General features: G+C 38.6%; 1 protein-coding gene across 1 annotated transcript in view; it reads left to right on the top strand.

The window, feature by feature from the left end:
• Positions 1 to 23,830, top strand: part of CNTNAP5 (contactin associated protein family member 5) — a 780,199-nt gene that overhangs the window by 626,198 nt on the left and 130,171 nt on the right. The window contains exons 15-16 of the mRNA XM_044388305.3: positions 15,184 to 15,311; positions 15,490 to 15,660. Of these exons, the coding sequence (XP_044244240.1) occupies positions 15,184 to 15,311; positions 15,490 to 15,660 (299 nt within the window). The remainder of the gene's footprint in view (positions 1 to 15,183; positions 15,312 to 15,489; positions 15,661 to 23,830) is intronic.

Raw genomic sequence — 23,830 nt, 5'->3', positions numbered from 1 at the left:
AAAGAAAACCAAATCCAGATCAAGAAGTTCGTTGTATGTGAAATAACAGTGAGATCCCTTTGTCTGTAACAAGATTGTGAACACAGAATATCCATTCCACCATGAAACCTGGCAGAGCCTTGTGGAAATGTCGTACAGGTAGGTGGAACCTCCATATGCTCAGACAGGGAAATGTGAAATAATATAGAAATCACTACTTCCCCATGACAATATGGTGTGATTATTGCCCCATCTTCATGTGGGGAATTTACAGGAGAGGAAGGCAGGAAAGAAAACCAAATCCAGATCAAGAAGTTCGTTGTATGTGAAATAACAGTGAGATCCCTTTGTCTGTAACAAGATTGTGAACACAGAATATCCATTCCACCATGAAACCTGGCAGAGCCTTGTGGAAATGCATTCATTTCTTGTCTATTCAAGTCTATTATTTACTGTAGAAGGGAAAAATGCAGAAGTGTACACAATCGTGAAATAGTCATGCTTTTTTAACATCTTCCAAGCACATTCTTTGCTTCCATGTGGTTAAGCTGGCATTCCAAACATTTCAAATTTTTGTTTCAGTCAAGCATGGTAATATCGCTAGTGTTTCTATGTGCTCCTAAGAAACCTCTAATATATCTGCCTTGTACAATTCCCTCAAGATTCTGCTCTTGGCAAAATTGATCAGAAACTGATTTGGGCTGGTAGAGCATCTAGCAGATAACCGTTTGATGTATTACAACTTCTAGGTAATATTGTTACCTATCGTATACTGTAGTGTTCTTGGCATTTTATATACTTCATCTCATAGCATCATCTCACCAACCCTTGAAGTGGGTTTTATCATCTCTTTTCCCCAGAAAAGGAAACTGAGGTTCTGGCACAGTAAGTGTGTTTAGTTAAGTCATGTGACTAAGGGGGCAGAGTAGGATCCAGCTGAATCCAAGGATGTTCTTGGTGACTACATGAAAGGAGCCACCAAGTTGAGATTCTGAGTTATGACAGTGGGTGGGGATACCAGAGAGACCTCTCCCAGGGCATCTCCAATCACATCGCGGGAGCCCATGGGTTTCTTTTTGCTGAATCAGGCTGCTAGGGGAGGCTTAGCCATCCTCTTGGCCTCTGGTAATTGACAAGAGTTTATTCTGTTTTAATCAACCTCTGTAACTGAATAAATTGCTGCTTTTTTTTTTTTTTTTCAATGAGGCCGAGTAAATGAGGAAAATGATCAAGGGGTGGGTGTGAGGGGAAGTGAGTTAGCTCAGAAGATAGAGGTGGATGGAGGGGAAAGAAGAACTTGATGAACACCCAAAGCATGACTTCTTCTTAGAGTAAAGGGAAGTGTCAGGTAGGCACTGGAAATCAGATATACTACTGAGCTGAAATCTCCAGGGGGATGGAAAAAAAGAAAGAAAAAGAAGAAGAAAAGAAATGAGAAAACTTGAAATGAGTAACAGTTTTACAGTCAATGATAGCTTGCAAAGGAACTTGTCTTCAACTTAATGGTTCAACGTATAGGAGTCCTGCCAATTGGGTGTTTCTGATCCTGTGACTTCTGACTGATAGACAGTAGAGAATAGCAAAGGACAGTGAGGATAGCTCCAGGCTGGAGACAGTGCAGGGGTGGGGCTCTCTAGGGTGTGAAACTGTCAACCAGGTAGACAGATCCAAAGGATGGTTCTGGCAGCAAGTTGAAGGAGGCAAGGAGATCTTTCAAAGTGTGCCTCTTGGTGGTAGACTGCGGTCCTAATGAGGATTTCTTTCAGCCAGACAACCAAGTATAACTGAAACGAAGCTCTATTGCTTAACAGTAGAACATCATTTAAAATTTAGTCATAAGAAAATATAGATATTTTTATTTGATTTTCAGTAACTTTGTTCTTTGCCTCTTGTCCTTTATACGCCCTTATATAAAGTAATATGGTACAAGATAGGAAGAGAAAATGATGTAAGGTTTAAATTCTGGTCATCTGGTCACCCAAAAAAGGGAACCTATTATTCTGTTTCTTAAAAAAAAATACAGGATATTTTTAGGCTTTTTTTTTTTTTGGATATGGAATCCTGAAGCTTCAAACCACTCTTTAGCCATTGATTCCACTTCTCTACCACAGAGAGATTATTTAATAAATGGTGTCAAATCCATGAATGAACAATTGAATGACTTCTATTGGACATATTTTTACTTTTCGTAGGTCAGGCTATGGTCATTCTAGGATTAACTGATCTTTATTTCATTGTTAGCTGTTATCCATCTTTTATAACTTCACAAGAAAAATTTACCCAAAATTTAGCTTAAACTTTCCACTGCACATTCATTTTTCTTCTGGCTATCAAAGAGTAGTTAGAAATGGCCACTCTGCCCCAAAAGTTATCTTTTAAAAAATATTTATTTATTTATTTATTTATTTATTTATTTATTTATTTTGAGAGAGAGAGGGAGAAAGAGAGAGCATAAGCAGGGGGAGAGGCAAAGGGAGAGAATCTCGAGCAGACTCCCCACTAAGCATGGCCCCCAATGAGATGCAATGCTCAATTGCACGACCCCGAGATCATGACCTGAGCCGAAATAAAGAGTTGGATGCTTAAATGACTAAGACAATCCTTGCCCCCCAAAGTTATCTTTTTATACATTTGCCTTCAACTTTTTTCTTTGGTAAAATACATGGTTTTTTTTTTAAGATTTTGTTTATTTATTCGACAGAGATAGAGACAGCCAGCGAGAGAGGGAACACAAGCAGGGGGAGTGGGAGAGGAAGAAGCAGGCTCCCAGCGGAGGAGCCCGATGTGGGGCTCGATCCCATAATGCTGGGATCACTCCCTGAGCCGAAGGCAGATGCTCAACCACTGTGCCACCAAGGCGCCCCATTAAATTGTTGGCCAATTTGATAAGCACTGGCTCAAGTTTGAATCATTTAGAACAGAGCTGTTCATTTTCTTTTTTTTTTTAATATTTTATTTATTTTGGTAAAATACATGTCTTATCCAGTCTCAGGACCTTGACCTTCATGAAGACACTTCATGCTTTTCCCATGAGATTTAATGAGAAAGTTGCCCTTAGGAGGAAGATGCTGGATACATTCAAAGAGTATAGGGTTTCCTCACATAAGCTATTCTTTGATTTCTCAGATCATTCTTCAACCTTCCATCCCTGTGGTTCCCAGACTTGGTGCAGTGAGAGTGCTTCATCCTTGGTAGTGTCTTAAGATGGGGCAGGAATCCTGAATCCTGAGAGAAAGGAAAGGATCATCTCAGAACACACTAAAGCTCTGTCTCTTATTTATTTATTTATTTATTTATTTATTTATTTATTATCTCTGCTGGTTGAATTTTATTATTCATGAAACTGTTTATGAGCTATTCCACTGCCTATTGAGTTTTGGAAGTGCTCTTATTCCTAGCAGGCAGAAATTATGGAAGCTTTATCTGGATTTTTACTCTCACTGAATTTCCATATGCATCTAGCAATATAATCAGGGCCTGCTACTTAGAAGTATCCACGGCATATGGCAGGTCCTTTGTGCATTAACTGCTGAAAGAATGAATGAGATAATGTATATATGGGGTTTCCTTTCTTGAGATCCTCTCTCCCTGGCCAAATATGCCCTTCACTTGCTAGTTATAATCTGCTGTTTCATTTGTTAGTTTTTCACTTAAAATGTATGTTCTAGGGCAACCTGATTTTGGCTTGGTTACACAAAGTATACCATGACTAGATTCTGCATTTTTTTTAGACAGAATATTTTGTGGTATATCAGACTGGAGAGAATAGGAGGCATCGCATTCACAAGAAAAGAAGGAACAATACAAAAAAGGGGAAAAAGAACTTATATCAGAGGTTGATAATTCAAAACCAATACATCAACCACATCATTATTTTATAAAATTCTAGTTGGAGAAAATAGCTGATATTTTACCAAAGACAACATTTAGGATTGTTGATTGTTTGTTTCAATTCAGTGATACCACCATCCTAACATCTATTTGGAAAATACTCAGTATAAGGACTTTAAGAGCTATTGGTTCTGGAAAACAAAACATAGTTATAGGATACTCCCTTTAACGCTTCTAAGAAACAAAGATGTAGACTGAGACTTCTATCACATTAGGTCTCTGTCAAGCTTTACAAATATACTATGTCTAAATTGTCTGTGGCATCACATTACTTGGGTAATTGCAAAGTTGTGAGTATAAGAAATAGAACTTGAAGCCAATATCAAGATTAAGAGTTTGCTAATTATGAACATTTTTTCATGTGTCTGTTAGCCATTCATATGTCTTCTTTGGAGAAGTGTCTGTTCATGTCTTCTGCCCATTTCTTGACTGGATTATTTGTTTTTTGAGTGTTGAGTTCGATATGTTCTTTATAGAACTTGGATACCACCCCTTTATCTGTACTGTCATTTGCAAATATCTACTCCCATTCAGTGGGTTGCCTCTTAGTTTTGTTGACTGTTTCCTTTGCTGTGCAGAAGCTTTTTATCTTGATGAAGTCCCAAAAGTTCATTTTTGCTTTTGTTTCCCTTGCATTTAGAGACTCATATGTGGAACATAAGCAATAGCACAGAGGACCATAGGGGAAGGGAGGGAAAACTAAATAGGAAGAAATCAGAGAGGGAGATGAACAATGAGAGACTCTAGATCCCGGGAAGAAAACCGAGGGTTTCGGGGGGTGGGGATAGGAGTAGGGAATAACAGGGTGATGGGTATTAAGGAGGGCACATGTTGTGATGTGCACTGGGTGTTATATCTAACTAGTGAATCATGGAACACCACATCAAGAACTAATGAAGTACTGTATGGTGACTAACAAAACAGAATAATAAAAAAAAAAAAAGAGTAGCGATTATTGCCCTTCTTGCAAGAGCAACTGGGTGAGAAATACTATATGAGCCAGGTCATTACTGGAATCAGCTGGAGCACCTACATTCTTTCCAGCTGGCTTCCTGGCCAAGACATTGTCCTATTAGCATCAATCTGAATTTCCCATATGCTTGGGCCTCTGACAATCATGAGTTAGTTTCCTCCAGCATGGCCCTACTGAGAACAGATAGTGTCCCTGAAGCTAAAGTGCAGACTCATTCAAAGAAACACAGATTTAAAGTAAAAGTTCTATAATTATAAGCTTTAAGGATTTTCCCTAATATTTCCCCTGGCCCAGAGTGATTTTAAGCTTTAAGGATTTTCCCTAATATTTCCCCTGGCCCAGAGTGATTTTATGGGTGATACCAGGACACCCTAAAATATAATTTTTTAAAAGGCTGCAATTCACTAAATTGGATAGTAGCATTTTAGCAGGTCTGGGGCACCAGTTCTCACTGTCCAATCTTTTAACATTGTCATGACACGTTGATGCATTTCTGTAGCAATCACTTTGGAGCTCTTTCTTACTCCAAGCGTCCTTTGGGGAAGTGATAGCTGCAGCGTGACTAGGGACACACCATCAAGTGTGAGAAGCAACTCTCTCTTGTCAGAAAAAAAAAAGGAAGAAGAAGAGCTGAAACTTGGAAATAAAGCAAAATCATGGATGATATTTATCCAGTAGTGATGCAAATAATTTTTTTCCAGTAAAGCAGATGACTCCAAAGATGGCCTGTTGAACAACACTTTCATGAGGGATAGACTGGAAGCTGCCTCTAGGTCAGACTTGAGAGTGGCACCCCTTTAGCCCTGCTCACCCCCCTTGGATATGCACCCCCATACCATATCCTAAGGGACCTGGCTTAAAACCTCTCCTTCCCATTCAATTATGAACTATGAGAGACTCTGGACTCCAGTAAAGAAACTGAGGGCTCAAGAAAGGAAGGGGGTAGGGGATGGGGTAGCCAGGTGATGGGTATTAAGGAGGGCACGTGTTGTGATGAGCACTGGGTATTATATGCAACTAATGAATTGTTGAACACTACATCAAAAACTAATGATGTACTATATGTTGGCTAATTGACCATAATAATAAAAAATAAAGATTAAGAGTTTGCATTTACATAGTACATTTTATATAACATTTTGATTTGTACTATTATTGTATAACAACACATTATAATTATACTTAAAAATGCAGTGAGTCTTTGGCTTCTATTTTAATTTGCCTACTTATCACTAAGTGTATAGGCATTACTCACCTAACAGTAGCTCTTACTCAGATCCAAATTACATGAGCTGCTTAACTCTTTTATCTACTCTGCAAGTTTGCTCACAATTGTTAGTTCTGATTCACCCAATTTAGGTTTCTATATTTAACAAAGCAAAAGAGGAATATTTCTCTTGCTTTTTTTTTTTAATTTTAGGAGTTGATGTTCATAAAATAAATATGTTCTATTATATCTTTACTATAAAAATTCAAATATTTCAGAAATATTTAAGTAAAAAAGTAGTATCTTCTTCCTCACCACCACTTGGAATCCTTACTTGTACCCCATATGTAAAATCTGACACCTAGAGATAATAGTTGGGCATGTAGGGCATTTCCACATATAAATATCTTCCTATGCATACTCCACATTTACTAAATGTGAAGCCGCAACTTATTTTTTTCACATAAAATACGTCTTGGAGAGCTTATATGTGCCATCGTTAAATAAGCATGGAAATGAGTGCATCTTGTCCATTTTAATGGCTGCAAAGTATCCACAGTATGGTTGTATCATAACTTATTTTACCATTCCTTTATGATAAACATTGAACTTGTAAATGATTTTTCATGCTTAGAAAAAAAGCTACAATGAACGTTTTTCAGTCTTGATTTATACCCTTTTCCACTTTGAAAATTATTACTTCTATTGCAAAGATCCCCAGCTTAAAATTGTTAAATTATCCATTTGTGTTTTGATAGATGTGGCCAAATTGTTGAATGGACTTAGGTTTTTACATAGACCACAAAGGGATCAGGTCAGGACTGGACACCCTGACTCTGTGGGGGAAATGAGCCTCTCTACCTGAGGAGGAATGTGCAGAAGTCACCAGAGTCAAAACAGGGCCACACAGGAAGACATCAGTTATAACCGTTTTTTGCTCAGAACTTGCTGGAACCCTTAGCCAAGCATAAACAGCTGGGATGGACCCCCGGTGTCATTTCTGCCATGCCTGAGGTCCCGGGGGACACTCTTGGCTAACTGCAGATGAATCCCAGCATCTCTGCACTTTTTTCCAAGGTGTAGAGTCTTCATCATTAAGGATAAGAAGGAGGAGGAGAAGAAAAGTAAGAGGGGAGGGAAGGAGGAAGAGAGGAAATAGTTCTATATCTTTTGCAAATCTGCCTTATAGATTTTCAGTGAAAATATCATGAACTAATATGCAAAATACACTTAGAATGTACACAATTGTAGCTACTTTTTCTGGCAACACTCTCATTTTCTGGATATAAAATGTAATTTATCTCTAAGTAATACTTTATTATGTAATGAGATGATCAAATCCCGGATTTGTCACTTATTAACTATACAGCCTAAATCATTTAGCCTCTCTGGGCTTCAGGTTCCTATTTTATTTAAAAAGAAAGAAAGAAAGAAAGAAAAATACAATGAGAAAGAAGAAGAAAGAAAAGAAAGAAAAAGTATCTTTGGGGAGTTGGGAAGTATTGGCTGAGTTAGCAGTAATTTGTGCATCGAGCAGATGTGCCATGAATTTGGTTCTCAAAAATTTGTTCGTCATCATATTTATTATTTTCCCTATTTTTACAGTATCTTAAATAAAAGGTAAGAGTCAACGTTGATTTATAGAAGTTAAACTAATTTCTAAGAAAAAAATACATATATCCATGTATGTAGAATTAAATAGCAGACAGAACAATCAAAGGTATCATTCAGCTATCAAACCCTAGGTGAAATGAGGAAAGAACAAGGAAGGCCCTCTTCCCAAAACAGGGCTGCCCTCTGAAAGTTCACTAGTGAAAATCACATGTAATGGATGGGTCTGCCCACAATAGAAATAAACCAAGAGATTGCTTGTAAATGTGTAACTGAAGAGTTTGTGGGCTCCCAGAACTCCTGTCAAGGTGACCCACATGTAATCTCAGGGAATGCAGGGCTGGAAAATGACTGCAAATTAGTAAACTGAAACCTAGTCGATTGAATTGTATCTTGTGTGGAGAAAGCCTGTGTGAACGGAATGGGGATTGTCAGCCCGAGACCCGTGAGGGCAGCTCAAGGACTCAGGGCTGGTGCTGTTATTCCAGCACTGCCTGGAGAAGATGTAGACTGACTGTGGGAAGGAGCAGCGTCCCCATGCAAGAGAGCTGCTCTCTGTAGGAGTGAGACCAGGAGACCAGAGGAGCACCATGTTTACAGCAAAGGTGTGCTGTTCAAATCCTGGCCCCTCCACTTGCAAATGATGCACCCTGGGAGGGTTAGTCACTTCTATAAAGTTCTGTTTCCTCTCCTCCACAAGGCAGGTGCTGATTACAACGTTGTCACTGGGATGTTCTGGGGATTAAATGAGATCATGTGTAAAAATCTATTTTTATGCTCACATGGCCATGGAAAGGCAAGAGGCAGCTCCCACGCTCACATTCAGTGATAGGAGGCATTCAGCTGAGCCACAGAGTCAGCAGTAGGTTCTAAGAATAGAGCCCTAAACTCGAGGAATACCTCTAACCCCTGTATCATTTTTTTTAGAAAGAACTCTTTGTGAAAGGCAACTGTGATTTTAATAAGCATGTTATTGTCCACTCTACTATGTTAAATATTTTGAATTTGAACCATACCTGGAAGAGACAGAGACCTCTTATCATAACAAGGTTTTAAGCAATAGAATATGAATCATGAATCATCACATTTAAGCAATAGAGTATGAAACTGGGAGTCTTATGGAGGAGAAGCAGAGTAGGAAGATAGTAGCGAGACTGGTAGCAGGAAGCCAGTGTAGGTAGCCATCGCCAAGGACCAGGCAGAGACCCTGGAGCTCCCTCAAGATAGAAGTGAGGCCAGGAGGGTGAGAACAAGGCAGCTGGATGGAATGACATAAAGCAGGTGAGCTTGGTGGAAGCTGTGGATTGAGAATGAGGGAGGAGTGAGGAAAAGAGGAAGGGAGGACGTGTGTATGTATGGCCTCCGCCACTGGGAGCAGGGGGCCTCATCCTTCACAGAACTGAGTAACACATACAAGCAGGGGAGCAGATCTTTGGAGCAGCAACGAGTGGGGCAGGGGGTTGGGTTGTAGCATATTCCTTGGAGGTGACTGTTGACCTCCAAGAGAGGTGGTCAGTCAGCAGCCGTGTTCATTGTGTGTGTGACAGGGAGGAAGGCAACACTGAAATGCTGCCACAGAGTGGAATGAGTTAGGGGCTGACAGCTTCCATGGAAATTAGCAATTACAGAGGACTTGCTTGGCCTGAAAGGAGAGAAGGCTGATTGTGGGAGTTGAAGAGGCAAGGGAGAAAAGGAGCGGGAGATAAGAGGGAGAGTGCAGACAGTTCTGGTAAGAACTTTTCTGGCCCTACTGAATGCTACTTTCATTAATATCCAGAGTGGGTTAATCAAATCACACCTCCAAAAATCTTCATCTGTGGTATCATTTTTTTAAATTAGCTTTATACTCATAAAACTTGAGGGTCATGATAATTTCTGAATAATAAAGTAATATTGGGTGGCCTTTGGCTGTATTCATATACCAAGGCCTGATTTTGTTTTTCTCACATCTATTTGAGAAGAGCACTATGAATTCAAGTTTCTAGAGTATTTACAGAAGAACTGTAGCTTCCAAAATATTTAAATATTTGCAAAATTGTCTTGTTTTGCCCTTCACTTTTCTTATGCTGGTCTCTTATGCTGGGAATGGAAAACAAGACTCCAGACATGGTCTGGTCAGTTTAGGGCAGAGAAGAATGGATATGACCTCCTGGTGTGCACTTGTCTATGTGACCGCAGTGGATGCTTGCATTTGCTTTTTTTGGCAATCAAGTGACAACCAACCTTTAATCTAATCCTCTAGGTTTTTTTTATCAGGAAGTCTTGAGAAGGAAGACAAAGGGGAAATGATTGCCTTAACCAAAGTTAGGGTAGAATTACTGGCAAGCATCAATACAGTACCTGAGACTTGCAGACTTGCTTGTGGGCATCTTGCTGGTCGTTCCTCCCTTGCAGCCACAGGGAGTGGAGGACGTCATGTCACCCACTCAGGGAAGGCTGTGCAGGGGGTCTTGAGGCTCATCCACTCACAGTCACACAGGGGCTTCACATGGGGCTAGGTCTTCAGTTTTTGTATAATTTGCTAGGTTTTCCTACCTTCTGCATAATGTATTTCGTTTTGTTTTGTTTCATTTTGTTTTGTTTCTTTCTTTTAAATGACTAAAAGAAATAAACATAGAATATGGAAACAAAAATCTCTCTTAATAGGCTCAGTTACCCAAACAACTCTGCTAAAAGAAACTTACAGGGCAGAAGTTAACCAAAATTGATTGGTTTATGAAAAAAAAAAGTGATCATGTGACTTTTCACCACATTTTACCCCAATGATTCACTAAAGAAATCAGCTGCCCCTGTTTTGCTCTGCAATCCTGAACCTGGTAAAATCCCAAGATGTACATAAAGAAAGAGGAGACCACATTGCTTCTGACATGTTTTTCCATTAACTCGTGTGTGTGCCTTTTACCCTCGGAGCCTCCATGAGCGGCAGTCTCTGCCTAGCCTCTGCTCATTCATGCCAACAGTGAGGCTCCCTTTCTTACTTTCCTTTAAAAATTCTTTGTATTTCACATTTTTATTTCATACTTTACAGGGAATTTCAGTAACTATTTATTGAATCCCTATTTTGTATTAGTCAGTGTGTTAATAGTTTTATATCCATTATCTCCTTTGATTTATACAATATCAAATTGGCATTATTATCCCCATTTTAGAGATAGAGAAACTAAAGCCTAGAGTGACCTCACTGACATTTTATAATCTAGTATAAACAGTCACATGGATTCAACCCATAATAGTCTGGTCCAAAGGGCAATACTTTTTCACTACAACACAACCATTTCTGTACTTATAAAGTATGTAAGTACCCTGTAGCCTCAGGAAGAATCTTGTATATCGTTCCAAAGGAAGACAAAGTCTATAAAGTGTCTGCCCTTGAGAAGGCAAGTTCAAACAAAAGAGAAAGGAAAACAAGTTAATGTGCAGAAAGAAATGTACAGCGGTAGACTCCCTGCTTATCAATAGGTACCACCCTAATTTGTATCTGTGTATCATCTTGTACATTAAAATCCACCACCCCCCAAATATTCTACCCATTGATGTTTTGAAATGTTTGAATCATACCTGTCACTCACAAACTGAATTAAATCCAATTTTATTCTCACTGTGACCTGAAGAGAATGAATAAATAGGCAAAGGATCCTTGATGCCTAGGTTGTCCATAAGCCAAACACAACCCCCACCCTCACTTGCATTTTATTGGCCAGTGCAGTGTTGGTTCCCATTATTCTTTTTTTTTTTTTCAGAATTTTAAATCCATTGTCAAGATTTAAAATTTGAGAAGTTTTACATTAATATTCCAGTCTGACCCACTTGTTTGACATTCATGAAAAGCATAATTGCTTGTTACTAATGGATATCAGTTTCCTTTAGCCAAAACAAGTATTTTCTACCAGTTTTCTTCCCTCTGTTTCTCTCTTTCTCCCCCCTCCCATGTCTCTCCCTCTGACAATGAAGGTATATGTCAGGTTCCATTTATTTACTTATTTATTTATTTTAAAGATTTTATTTATTTATTTGACAGAGAGAGACAGTGAGAGAGGGAACACAAGCAGGGGGAGTGGGAGAGGGAGAAGCAGGCTTCTGCCTTCAGCTCCGGTCATGAGGACTCTGGGATCATGACCTGAGATGAAGGCAGAAGCTTAACGGCTGAGCCACCCAGGCACCCCATCAGGTTCCATTTATTATCCAAACCAAAGCTGGCTTCACTTGTTTTTGTAACTCATCTGGCCCCTGTAGGAATTTGAGTTTGTATCAAAAAAATATTTTTGGTATTGTGCCTTGCATTATCAAACTAAATCTGAAAATTTTTTCTCTGTTACTTGGAAGAGATTTTTATTCTTAGAGTGCTATTTGTATATCCCAACACTTTGACACAGGACATCAAATTGATGCAGACAAGGTGCCATAGTGGGTAAGGGAGACAGTAGTTAGCACTGATGCAGAGACTTCAGAATCTACCATTTTCACCTTGAGAATAAAAATGGAGAGAAACAAAACCTTAGAGCAATATAGTTTCTTCAGGGTTACATATGGGTTTGTCTTTATTCAACTTTGACTACTTGGAATTTGCTTTGAATTCTCTGCTTGAAAAGATATTGAAATATGAAGACTCAAATTTTATTCTGTGTCTTTGTACATTCTTTGTAACATTCATAGATGTTCTTTCAAACAGAAACAAAAGTCTTATTCCTAATCCTTTGAATGGCCTCTAAATACAGGTACTCAAATAATAGAAAATGGGTAGTGCATTTCTTTATCTTTTTGGTTACTTGACCTGAAGGGTATGTATGTAGGTGATTATTTCATTTATTTATAACCAAATGAACTGATATGTTTTTCTCTAAATCTCATGAGTTGGATCCCAAATATTAACATTTAATTTTCTACAGTGTTCTGCGTAGTATGAGATCTCCAATATAGAATTATAGCTGGAGGCATAAAAAGATGGATTGACTTGCCTAAGGCTACAGAGGTTTCAGGGACAAAGATAAGAACTAAAATGAGTGTTGCCACTGCCATTTTTGAGCATTTACCATAGATCAGGCACCATGCTAAGTGACTATACGATCGCATTTAATTCTCTCAATAACTCTGTGGTATAGACTTTATCTCTATTTTAAAATTGAGGATGCTGGGGAATCTCAGAAATAAAATGATATGCCCACCCTTACACAGCTAGGGACTGGGGACTTGGGATTCCAGAACAAATCTATGTGCTTCTGAAGCTATGTCCTTAAAGCATCGCATCGCACTACTCCTGCCATGCTTCCCCAGTTAAGAATTTGGGATATTATTTTCTTGGTCTCTAAACTCAGAGCTGTAAATGATATGTGATGAGGGAAAAGAAGGCAAGCTGAGGACAAAGCAGAAACTGACACCCAGCAACCCCCCCCCCACCATGGGCTGTATGTGACATTCCTCAGGCACTCCTGGCTGTCCTAAAGGATAAAGAAATAGTTAACCTATAGAGACCACAATCCTGCAAGACTTAAGTCTCCCTCAGTTCACAAATGTCTTAGCAGTTTACAAGAACGAAGCATTTTTGCCAATAACCTAGCTTCCGGAAGGGAATGTAGATACAATTAAATGTCCTTATAATCTGCAGCCTCCAAGAAGTTCCCAACCATTTTAATGTTAACCCCTTGCTAGAGGGAAAAGCAACCTTAATTTGGTAAATAACAGCCACCTCTCACAACCCCGGTGCAGCAGCTCTTTCTGCCCATGGGTCCTGTCCCCGTGCTTTAATAAACCACTAATTTTGCACCAAAGACGCCTCAAGAATTCTTTCTTGGTCGTCGGCTCTGGACTCCACCCCACTGAACCTCACCTATATTCCACAGCCTCATCAATATGTAAATGAAAATGAAATGTAACATTGATTTTGAGGGTGCATTGAGTATTTTGTAGGTTTTTTGTGACTACAGAGAGAAAACCAATATGAATCCGCTCCTTTGTGTTCTTATTATCAAATTGCTACATCATATACTTGGCCCTGAATATTGGCCCACTGTGCTCTGTCTCCCAATTCCCATGCACCGGCAAGGTGATCTGTCCTGTCCTTAACTAAGGCTGTGGAGGGTGGGGAGTCCAGCCCACTCTGTGCAGTTTTCAGACTACCTTATATGACTCAGTTCAGCTTCTCATTTAAAATTGGTAGCACACCTGATGGATGGAGCATGGAAATGAAAATATCCCATCATCTTTTCTAGCAGGCCACCTGATGTTTGAATGAGTTAAATGGAGCAAGACAACAATGCAAAGTTCACCTTGCACACTTACAAAGGCTTTTGAAGAATTTTGGTTACTATTTCAAAACTTGCTCTAATATAACGTGTTTTGTATTCCCCACCACACCCCTGCCTTCTTTGGGAAATTTCAATCTTCTATTAGTCATGAGTTTCAAATTACCACGTTGGAATGAAATGTTAGCACATAATATAGAGGGATCTTCAAAGCATAGGATATATATATATATATATATATATATATATATATATATGTATATGTATATACTTGTTAAATTTAGACATGGCTATTTATGCCATGCTTGTTAAATTTAGACATGGGGTAGATACCATGGATGTGATCAAGGCCCTGCCTTCTGTGCCCTGCCAACTTAGACAAGTTGTCTGATATATATCTTAGACTCAGTTTCCCCATCTGTGAATGAAAATAATGGTACCCACTGCACAAGCCTGTTGTGTGGGAAAACTATACTTATCCCCTAGTATATTTCTAGCTCAGAATAGTTATTCATTCAGTGCAGGTTTCTTCTCTGCATTTTTCTTCTCTCAGTTAAATGGTATGTCCTTACCATGAGTCCAAAAACACAGCTTTAAAAAAGGGAAAGACAATAGCTTCACCCTATTTATTTTTAAGTTTTTTTTTTTGTTTTTTTTGCTTTTTTTGCAAAGGGTGACTAGATATCTATTTGCATAATTAACAAAGATAAAGACTTTTAACTCCCAAGATCTTTAAAACAGAGAGCAAAATGAAAAACAACAAACAGGTAACTCTAAAGACTTGTTTTTACCTAGAGTTAAAAGGTGATAAAAAAAACATCCCAAGCTGATTAAAACCTGTAGGCAGGTGGCTGGAACAAGTCCTGGGAGTGATTTCAAGTGGGATTTGTGGTGCCCATTTCAAGTTAGTTACTAAGATAGCCAATCTCTGTGGTAAGAGAGCTGATGTTTAATGTTACCTCAACAAGGCAGGGGGTAGGGGGCAGGTGGGGTGTTGTCAGCTACAACAAGCAACATCAAGCTCTGTAAATTACCTGTGTTTCCGGAAAGACTTAGGGAAAATGTAAATGCCACCGGTGTTTGGAAGCTGGCCAGGGGTTTTGTAATTGACATTCCAGTCTTTTGCATATGCTTATGAGATGAAAAGCCTTCTGGTTTCCCCTTCCTGGCCTCACCCTGCTGCTGCAACCACCCAACCCACCTTTGAAAAGACGAGTCTTGGTAAAAGAGTCCCTACATTATCCACATTTTCTCCTCTCTTTTCTTAAATTTATGTTTTGCAGGACAAATGATACTGGCTTTCTTTCCTTCAAAGACCACTTGCCTGTCACTCAGATAGTTATCACTGATACCAACAGATCAAACTCAGAAGCTGCTTGGAGAATTGGTCCCTTGCGTTGCTATGGAGACCGTGAGTACTAGACTGAAAGAAGCTTTTTCTCTTCATTACATAAGCACAGGAGTTTTTTATTCCCTTATCCCCTTTCCCTGCAGTGTCCCTCAGTCTTGAAAATTATTCATATGCCCAATGCTTTTCTACATCCCATTCCAAAACAATAAACCATGCTTAAGGATTTTTTCATTTGCAGGGCACTTCTGGAATGCAGTATCGTTTTATACAGAAGCCTCTTACCTCCACTTTCCTACCTTCCATGCGGAGTTCAGTGCTGATATTTCCTTCTTTTTTAAAACCACGGCTTTATCGGGAGTTTTCCTAGAAAACCTTGGCATTAAAGACTTCATCCGACTTGAAATAAGCTGTAAGTGCCCTCATTTATGAATTTGACATAATGCCAACAGAAGTTCGAGTCTTATCTTTGCCACTAACAGCTAGTACATGTTGATACTATCGAATTAATGCCTCTGGAAATCTGTAAAATTAGCCATGATAATTTCTAGTTCCCTCTAATGCTTTTTGTTTTATTATTGCCTATCAGTATTTAATCGTTCTCTCTTCAAAATAGTGCATTCCTCAAATTCCCATAGATATCTATTACAGTGTCCTTTATCTGCCCACGGGTACTGCTTACCTGTGATGTTAAGCTTCCACACCCCAGAACTTTTTCACTACAATTTCCATGGAAAGCTTACTGTGTTATTATTATGCATTCTAGTCATATTTGGGGACTACTTTTTTGTTGTACTTTTGCTCCAAAAGTAACTTCCTGGTTTATTTCCCACCATTAGGAGTGTGTGACTACCCAATCAGAATCCCATTGTTTTTCAACCACTTCACCATAAGCAGTGGTGTAGATAAAGAATTTGAAGCCATAATATGGATCATTTTCTCACATCCCGTCGCCTATATACAAGTTTTATTCAGTAATGATCATAAAGTTAAATGAAGAATAATAGAAATGCAGATGGCAAAATGTCCTAATGAACATATGTGACCAAGCCTATTTAAAAAATTCCTGTACAAAAAAGAAAAGACATGAATATTTTCTAATTACATTAGTCCTTTTTTTAAAAAAATGAAAAGGGCAAAAACATACCTGTATATTGGTTTGTTCCAGTAACAGTCATATTAAAATTTCTGTTCCTTCAACTTTACTTCTGCAAATTTGTGGATGACTTCATCGAAATCAATTGTCTTCACATGTGTACGTTCAAAGCAGAGTATAATCAGATTTTCCCACCTATCTTATATCGATCAAAGGACACTTTTACCAATTTTAAATTTAAAATAATTTTTTTTCACATTAAGCAACAGTCATGTAACTTTTAGGAAAGGTTTAAAACATAAAGATAAGTATGGTAGATATTCATAAAAATATTTTATTTTATAATAAATTCCAGGAATTGTGATTCTTTCCACTTATTTTTTTTTCAGGATTAATTCTAGCAACTTTTAAATATCTCTGCAATCAATAAAAAAAAATTTACTAAAATATTTTCACCAGAAATTTCATCACAGATTACTATTCTATTTGGTAAAATCTTTTGGAGTTCCTAAAGGTTTGGAGTTGTGTGAGCTCTCTTCAGGTGCAATCTGTGTCCACAAGCCCTGTGATAATGTGTATTCATGTGTTTTGACAGTAGCTTTGAGTTAAACAAGGATAGCACAGTAACTGTAAAAATGAGAAATCAGAAGTTCAATTATTACTTTTAAAACTAAGCCCATGTATTTGAGTCTGCATGTTCAGGAGCCAAAGGTACATCTGGAGTTGTCTGTACTAACTTCCCTCTTGAATATAATATTTATTAAGTGGTAAGTAATAAAATATGCTATTTGAGGCTTACATATACATTATTAAAAATTCATACTGACATCAGCATTTGTTAGAACTTAGACCAACAAAAGGCTTTTTTTGGTGGAGGAATGTTTTTTCACTGATACTGTTTAGAATTGCTGGTGCGCGGCAATAATAAAAACATCTACTTTTGGTTGCTTTTGCTGGTTTTCCGATTTTCTGCACTCAGTGTCCCTGCCTGCCTTGTTTCTTCTACATGGACGGACTGATCCCACCATCGTGCCCTTGTTATGCCCATGACCATGATAAGTTGAGCTTGTCATTAGATGTCTCATTTATCAGTGTCTAAATGGATGTTTTCTATAGTTTGATGGAAGCAATTGACCTATACTATGATAATGATGCAACTGCATGAAATACCCTTAAAAGCATAAGTAATGTCTTGGCAACAGGAGCTTGGGAATTTGAGTGCTCCAGAAAAAGAAACAAAAGCAGTAGCTGGATGAGATGACTGGGGTGTTTGCACCAACCCCCTGCAAATCACCAATCAGTTAAGTGTTTCTTTTGCAGTTATAGAACAATACATACAAGGAAAGAGATCTCTTTAATTGGTAGCTTTAACCTCTTTTTACTCTGAAGATTTAGACTATTAATGGGAGGAAGCTCTTGTGGCTTTAGTGTGAAATAAGATCTCTCCTATCTAACTTAGCCAGGCTCTGAAAATGTGGGGTTGAGTGCCAACCATTGCATAATATGGATATAATAACCTCAATGTAAATTTAATAAAAATCAGGCCCTAAGGCCTTTTGATTCATTAAAGTAGCAGCAAATGTCATGGCATATTATCACAAGGTAATGAGCAATGATTTAGTGTTAATTACATTTCAATGTCCAATTTGTTTGTACTTTCTGGTACTGTATTTTGTCCTTCGGGTTATACAAAAATGTTTTAAATGCAGGTGGTATTTCATTTGATGAAAATTTAAAAATCTGTCAATGTAATTATTTGCCATACACTTTTTCACCAGGTTGAAGAGCAAGACTTCATACTTTTCAAAATATTGTATTTTATTAATATTATTTTTTAAAAATTGGAAGGGTCTTGCATTTCTTATTAACAGCTACACTCATCCTATGCCTTTTCTGTAGATAAAATTTTCACCCTAAGGGGTTCATAACAAGATACTTCTACAGATCAGCTACCTATAAAAGAAATGCCCTTTAAACACATGAAGTGGCTCAGAATAGATTTCTCTTCCATCCCCAAGGAGTATTCCTCTGTAACTATCTAAGCAGAAGCTTCCAAAGTTGATATATCCATATTGTTCGACAGGGAACAAGAAGTCTCCATGAAATTTTCAATCCATTTCCTTCTGGGTCACTTCCAGCTAAGATGTGTGAATTATGTAGCCTTGAGATTAGTCCATATTCTATGAGAAACAAGACATTTCACAGTGTCAAGTCTGTTTCAAATCGGATTGAGTGAAAAAATGAGCTCTTTTCACGATTATCTCACAATGGCTATGAGGATGGAAACATATTTTGGAGTGGGTGAGGGGGAGCAGAGGGGAATGGGTGTTGAGAGTCAGTGTGGTGTAGCGGAAAGAGCCTATTGCTTAGAACCCCAAGTGGATTAAAATGTCCATTCCTCTAAGTTTAATTGTGAGCATGTTCTTCACCCCTTCAGTGCTTACTTATGCAAAATGGGATTCATGACACCCATATACCAATCAGATGTATTTGGCTGCAATTAAAAGAAAACTTGATCTGAACGGGTGGACACAAGGATGGGGATTCACTGGTACTGGGACATGTGACTAAGTCTAGAATTGGTGAGACACTATTTCTGGTTAGAATCATAAGTTTCATAATGTTATCTGGATTCAATTTGTTTCTCTCCCTGCACTGACTTCTGAATATCTTCTTCCATCCAAAGCTAGCTCTCCTTCAAGGGAGAGCTACATTTTAGTTGATGGGTGAAACTACTGATGTGCAAGTCACCTGAACACCTCTTACCAATGTCTCTGGCCATGGAAGTAAAGGTTGCAGAGTGGTTTTTGCCAGGGCCCACCTTTACACAGGGCGGGGTGTGGTGGGGAGCAGCTAGCTCTCCCTAAATTCTGTAAAGGAAGAAAAACAATGTCTCTCTTAACTTCTCAGTTCTTGGCTGGGATCCCTGTAATAAAAGACAAAATAACAAGAGAAGAACAAACAGAAGTTTACTAACCTGCACACGTTGTGTGTGCATGGGAGATGTGCAGGGAAAAATAAGTAACTCAAAGAGGTGGCTTAGAACTACAGCTTATTATATAGCATGTTCAATAGAGAATAATAAATTTATAGATAAATAATAGACAAAGGAAAACAGTTTTAGGTTTCTGAGAGTAGTGATGAAGGCTAGTTAATTAAGTTTGTTATGCAGATTTCTCTGGTGCTATCTCTAGACTGATAGGGTCTAAAGTTGTCTCCAGGGGTGCCTGGGTGGCTCAGTTGGTTAAACATTTGCCTATGGCTCAGGTCATGATCCCATGGTCCTGGGAGCAAGCCCCACATCTGGCTCCCTGCTCAGCAAGCAGCCTCCTTCTCCCTCTCTTTCTGCCGCTTCCCCTGCTTATGCTCTCTCTCTCTCTCTCTCAAATAAGTAAATAAAATCTTTAAAAAAAAATAAAGTTGTCTCCAGGCAATTAACTTTTGTCCTCCTGGTAGAGAGGGGAGGAGAGACATCTTGTATATTTATGTCCTACTTCAAACAAATGCGGAGAGCAAGGAGCTCTCTGTGCCTCTGCTTCTCAATTGCCTTCAGCTCAAAATCATCCTAATTTTAAAGTAGCATATTCTGGAGTGGTATATTTCTAGTCTTCAAGCCCATGGACGAAGTGAATGAGATACACATATTTCATATATATGTATATGTATTTGTTATATGATATATATATATGCATATATATGGGTATATATATCTGATATACATATGTATATGGGGGAGAAATAGAGAGAGAGACTTGAGTTGTGATATTCAGCAGTATCATTTCAAGAATAGTATCAAAAAAAAGGAATATTACTGAATATGATAAGAACTTGAAGATGGAATCCTCAGATCCACAGAGATGGTAAAATTAAAACTACTAGTAATTAAATTTATACATTTATATAATATAAAATATAACAGACTAAATTACTGAGTGTCTATTCTGATTAGACACTGTATTAAATGCCTTACATTTATTATTTATTTTGTTTTCAAACAATCCTATTGATGATCCTCAAGATACTGCACTATGATTTTCATTGTTCAACTCCTAGTCCAATGTGCAGATGAGAAAGGTGTCCCTAGAGAGACTTAGTAGCACACCCAGTGTTACACAGATTGTAAGAGTCAGAATCCAAGATCAACCTACCTCTCTCTTCCTTAGTACAACTCCCTATTCTGTTTTGGAAGACTGCCTCAACACCCAAGAATGTTAGGACTCAGAGAAAATAGAATTATTTTTCTCCATGATTTGAAACATAAGACATTCAGGAAGTCCTTGAAATTTTATGTGAAGTGTACATCCTTTTTTCCTAGAGTTGCCTTATTTCCAAAAATGTTTAACAATATGTCATGCAGTTAATATTTCCCATCTTATAGATGTATGCACGGAAGGTCAGAAAGGCTAAGTGACTTCTTTGTCCATAAATGGTCCCGGGGATCTGTCTCATGCCCAACATGGGGTCAGAGCTGAGTACACAGACATGAGGTTCGAGGAAGGGAAAACATTATATAGGAGCCTCTACTCAGAAAGTTTCTCATCTTCTAGAAGTACTTGGTAGAAGTTCTCTTGAACTGACAGCACTTTACTCCACTTAGCATGTTCCTTCTTTGTCAGTCTTGAAAGTACACTGTGAGCTCATTGGGTTTCATTCATCTGTGTATTCTCAGGGCCTAACACAAGGCCTGGATTGATAAAAACCCGCTGAAGGGCTAAGTGACTCTATAGCTTTGTCTTGAACCACAAAGGGAGTAAATGATGAGGGAAGATATTCGTCAGACAGGTGGGAGAAAGGCCTTAGCTGGAGTTAAGGCTGGCACAAGGCTTCTGGTTTTCCCCTCCAGGGCCATCGGGTGATGACCATACCTCCAGGAAATGAGAGCGGACTTATGTCTGCCTCAGGTTCCCATCCTCAGAGTCACTAGGCAATGTTGGAAGTATCACTTATTTACTTACATTATTCTTATTCAGTTGTTTCCAAGCACCTCTATTATATATTCTAGCTTTTATCCCCTGGGGGCACTGCATAGGTTTGGGGGAAGAAGATTTTTTTTTTTCCATAGGAAGAGTGGATTAAAAAATGAGCTCCAGAGACGCATCAGCTGGATTTAAATCTTGACTCTACCCCATCTGGGTTGGAGCAACTTGTCAGCTCATTTCCCTCAGCTACAATATGTTACCTGTCTCATAAGAGTAGAGTGAGGCTTAAAATATTAAGGAGTTCATTCATAAAAAATGCTTAGCAGAGTGTCTGGCTTGTGGTAATCACTCAGTAAACATTAGCTATGATTATTGCATTTTACTAATTGTCCCCCAGTTCTAGGAGGAATGGGCTGAACAAAGTAGGTCTTTAATAGTGACCTAAATAAAATTAAATAATAATTAAACATGTTTTTCAAAGAAGTTAATGCCTTGGTATAAAATTAAAAAAAAAAAACTAAAAAAAATTACAAACTTATATTTAGTATGTGTGGTGTAACATTTTAATGAATGAACCTTTGGTTGGATGAGAGCTTCCTATATACAAGTCCTGGTGCTAGGTGTCAAAAAAGTGAGGTGTTCATCTAGAGTTTGCAGACTAATTCAGGAGACAGACCATAAACAGATCATTATACAACAAGTGGAAAAATGTTGGAGCAGGGATAAGCCTGGAGAGGAACCCTGCCAAGGAGGGGGATGGCAAGAGGTGGCGGGCATATGCAGCAGTAGAGCAAGAGCTCCATAAAGATGTGCTGTCCATGTAGAACTTAATATCCACAAGACCAGCTTTGCAGGAAGGCTTTTAGCAAAATCTTTAACTTTTTTCCTCTCCAATTCTCACCAATCTTTACCTTTGTTCTGTAGAGAAAAATAAATTGAGGTCCCAGTTATCTCGCAGTTAGTGTTTATTTGATCTCAAGATGTGCAGGGCTGCAAGGTGGCATCTGTGGCCTGAATAAGAAACAGGAAATGGCTCAAAGGGCCAACTTCATTCTTATTTAATCTTTTAATTGTTGAACCCAATTTGTTCACCTCAGTTTTGTCTCCTTTAATGCATGGGCTTATGAGCCAAAGCCATGTGGCTGAGTAGGTCAGCCATGCCACTGTAATAATAGCAGTAGCTATCACGTTGAGTACATCTTATGTGCCAGGCATGGTTCTATGAACTTCACCAGGATTAAGTCATAAACAACCTGACAGTTAGGTACTATTTTTATTCCCATTTTACAAATGAGAAAATTGAGGCATGACAAGATCAAAAACGTGGCTCCAGAGTCCATTCTTTCAAATCCCATTTTAGGGCTTCTACCTCCCTGCCTCTCCTTTAGTTCAGGGCTCACCTTGACCAGAATGCAAAACAATTCAAGCTCTTGGTTACTTGAAATACCACCAACAGGGCTTCTTATACTGAGGATGGTTTTCTGTTTAGGTTTAAAAGCTGAGAAGGGAGTGGTCCAGGGTGCTATTTGACCTTTGATATTACTGGTATTCAGTTGATGACTTTGTCAAATAAAAACCCATGTCCTGTTTTAGGTGTAAAGGACAGGGGGCCACCCAAGGTGCTGAGAAGGAAGGGAAGATCTGTCATGGGAAGGCTCCAGTGACTGAAAGGGGACAGTCTTCTCATCAACATCAATTTAAAATTTGCCTCTCCACATCCTTCAGATTTAAAAAATTCTTATGTAATAATAGAAAATACAAAAAGACATACACAATAGAGAAAAATGGAGAAGACTTCTACTTTTGGAGTCAGATTCTTTGTACTGTCTGAGAAACTGAGAAAATTATACCTCGACTGAACTTTAGTTTTCTTTTTTTTATAATAATATTTTTTTATTATATTATGTCAGTCACCATACAGTACATCCCTAGTTTTTGATGTAAAGTTCCATGATTCATTACTCACATATAACACCCAGTGCACCATGCAATACGTGCCCTCCTTAATACCCATCACCAGCCTATCCCATTCCCCCATCCCCCTCCCCTCTGAAGCCTTCAGTTTGTTTCCCAGAGTCCATAGTCTCTCATGGTTCATTCCCCCTTCTGTTTACCGCCCCCCCATTTCTTCTTCCCTTTCTTCTCCTACCGATCTTCCTACTTCTTATGTTCCATAAATGAGTGAAACCATATGGTAATTGTTTTTCTCTGCTTGACTTATTTCGCTTAGCATTATCTCCTCCAGTCCCGTCCGTGTTGCAGCAAATGTTGAGAAATCATTCTTTCTGATGGCTGAGTAATATTCCATTGTATATATGGACCACATCTTCTTAATCCAGTCATCTGTTGAAAGGCATCTCGGCTCCTTCCACAATTTAGCTATTGTGGACAATGCTGCTATGAACATTGGGGTGCATATGGCCCTTCTCTTCACTACGTCTGTATCTTTGGCGTAAATACCCAGTAGTGCAATTGCTGGACCATAGGGTAGCTCAATTTTTAGCTTTTTAAGGGACCTCCACACTGTTTTCCAGAGTGGCTGTACCAACTTACATTCCCACCAACAA

This window comes from Ursus arctos, unplaced genomic scaffold (genome assembly GCF_023065955.2).
Source record: "Ursus arctos isolate Adak ecotype North America unplaced genomic scaffold, UrsArc2.0 scaffold_1, whole genome shotgun sequence".
Taxonomy (NCBI): domain Eukaryota; kingdom Metazoa; phylum Chordata; class Mammalia; order Carnivora; family Ursidae; genus Ursus; species Ursus arctos.
This window is presented reverse-complemented; position numbering and strand designations above follow the sequence as displayed.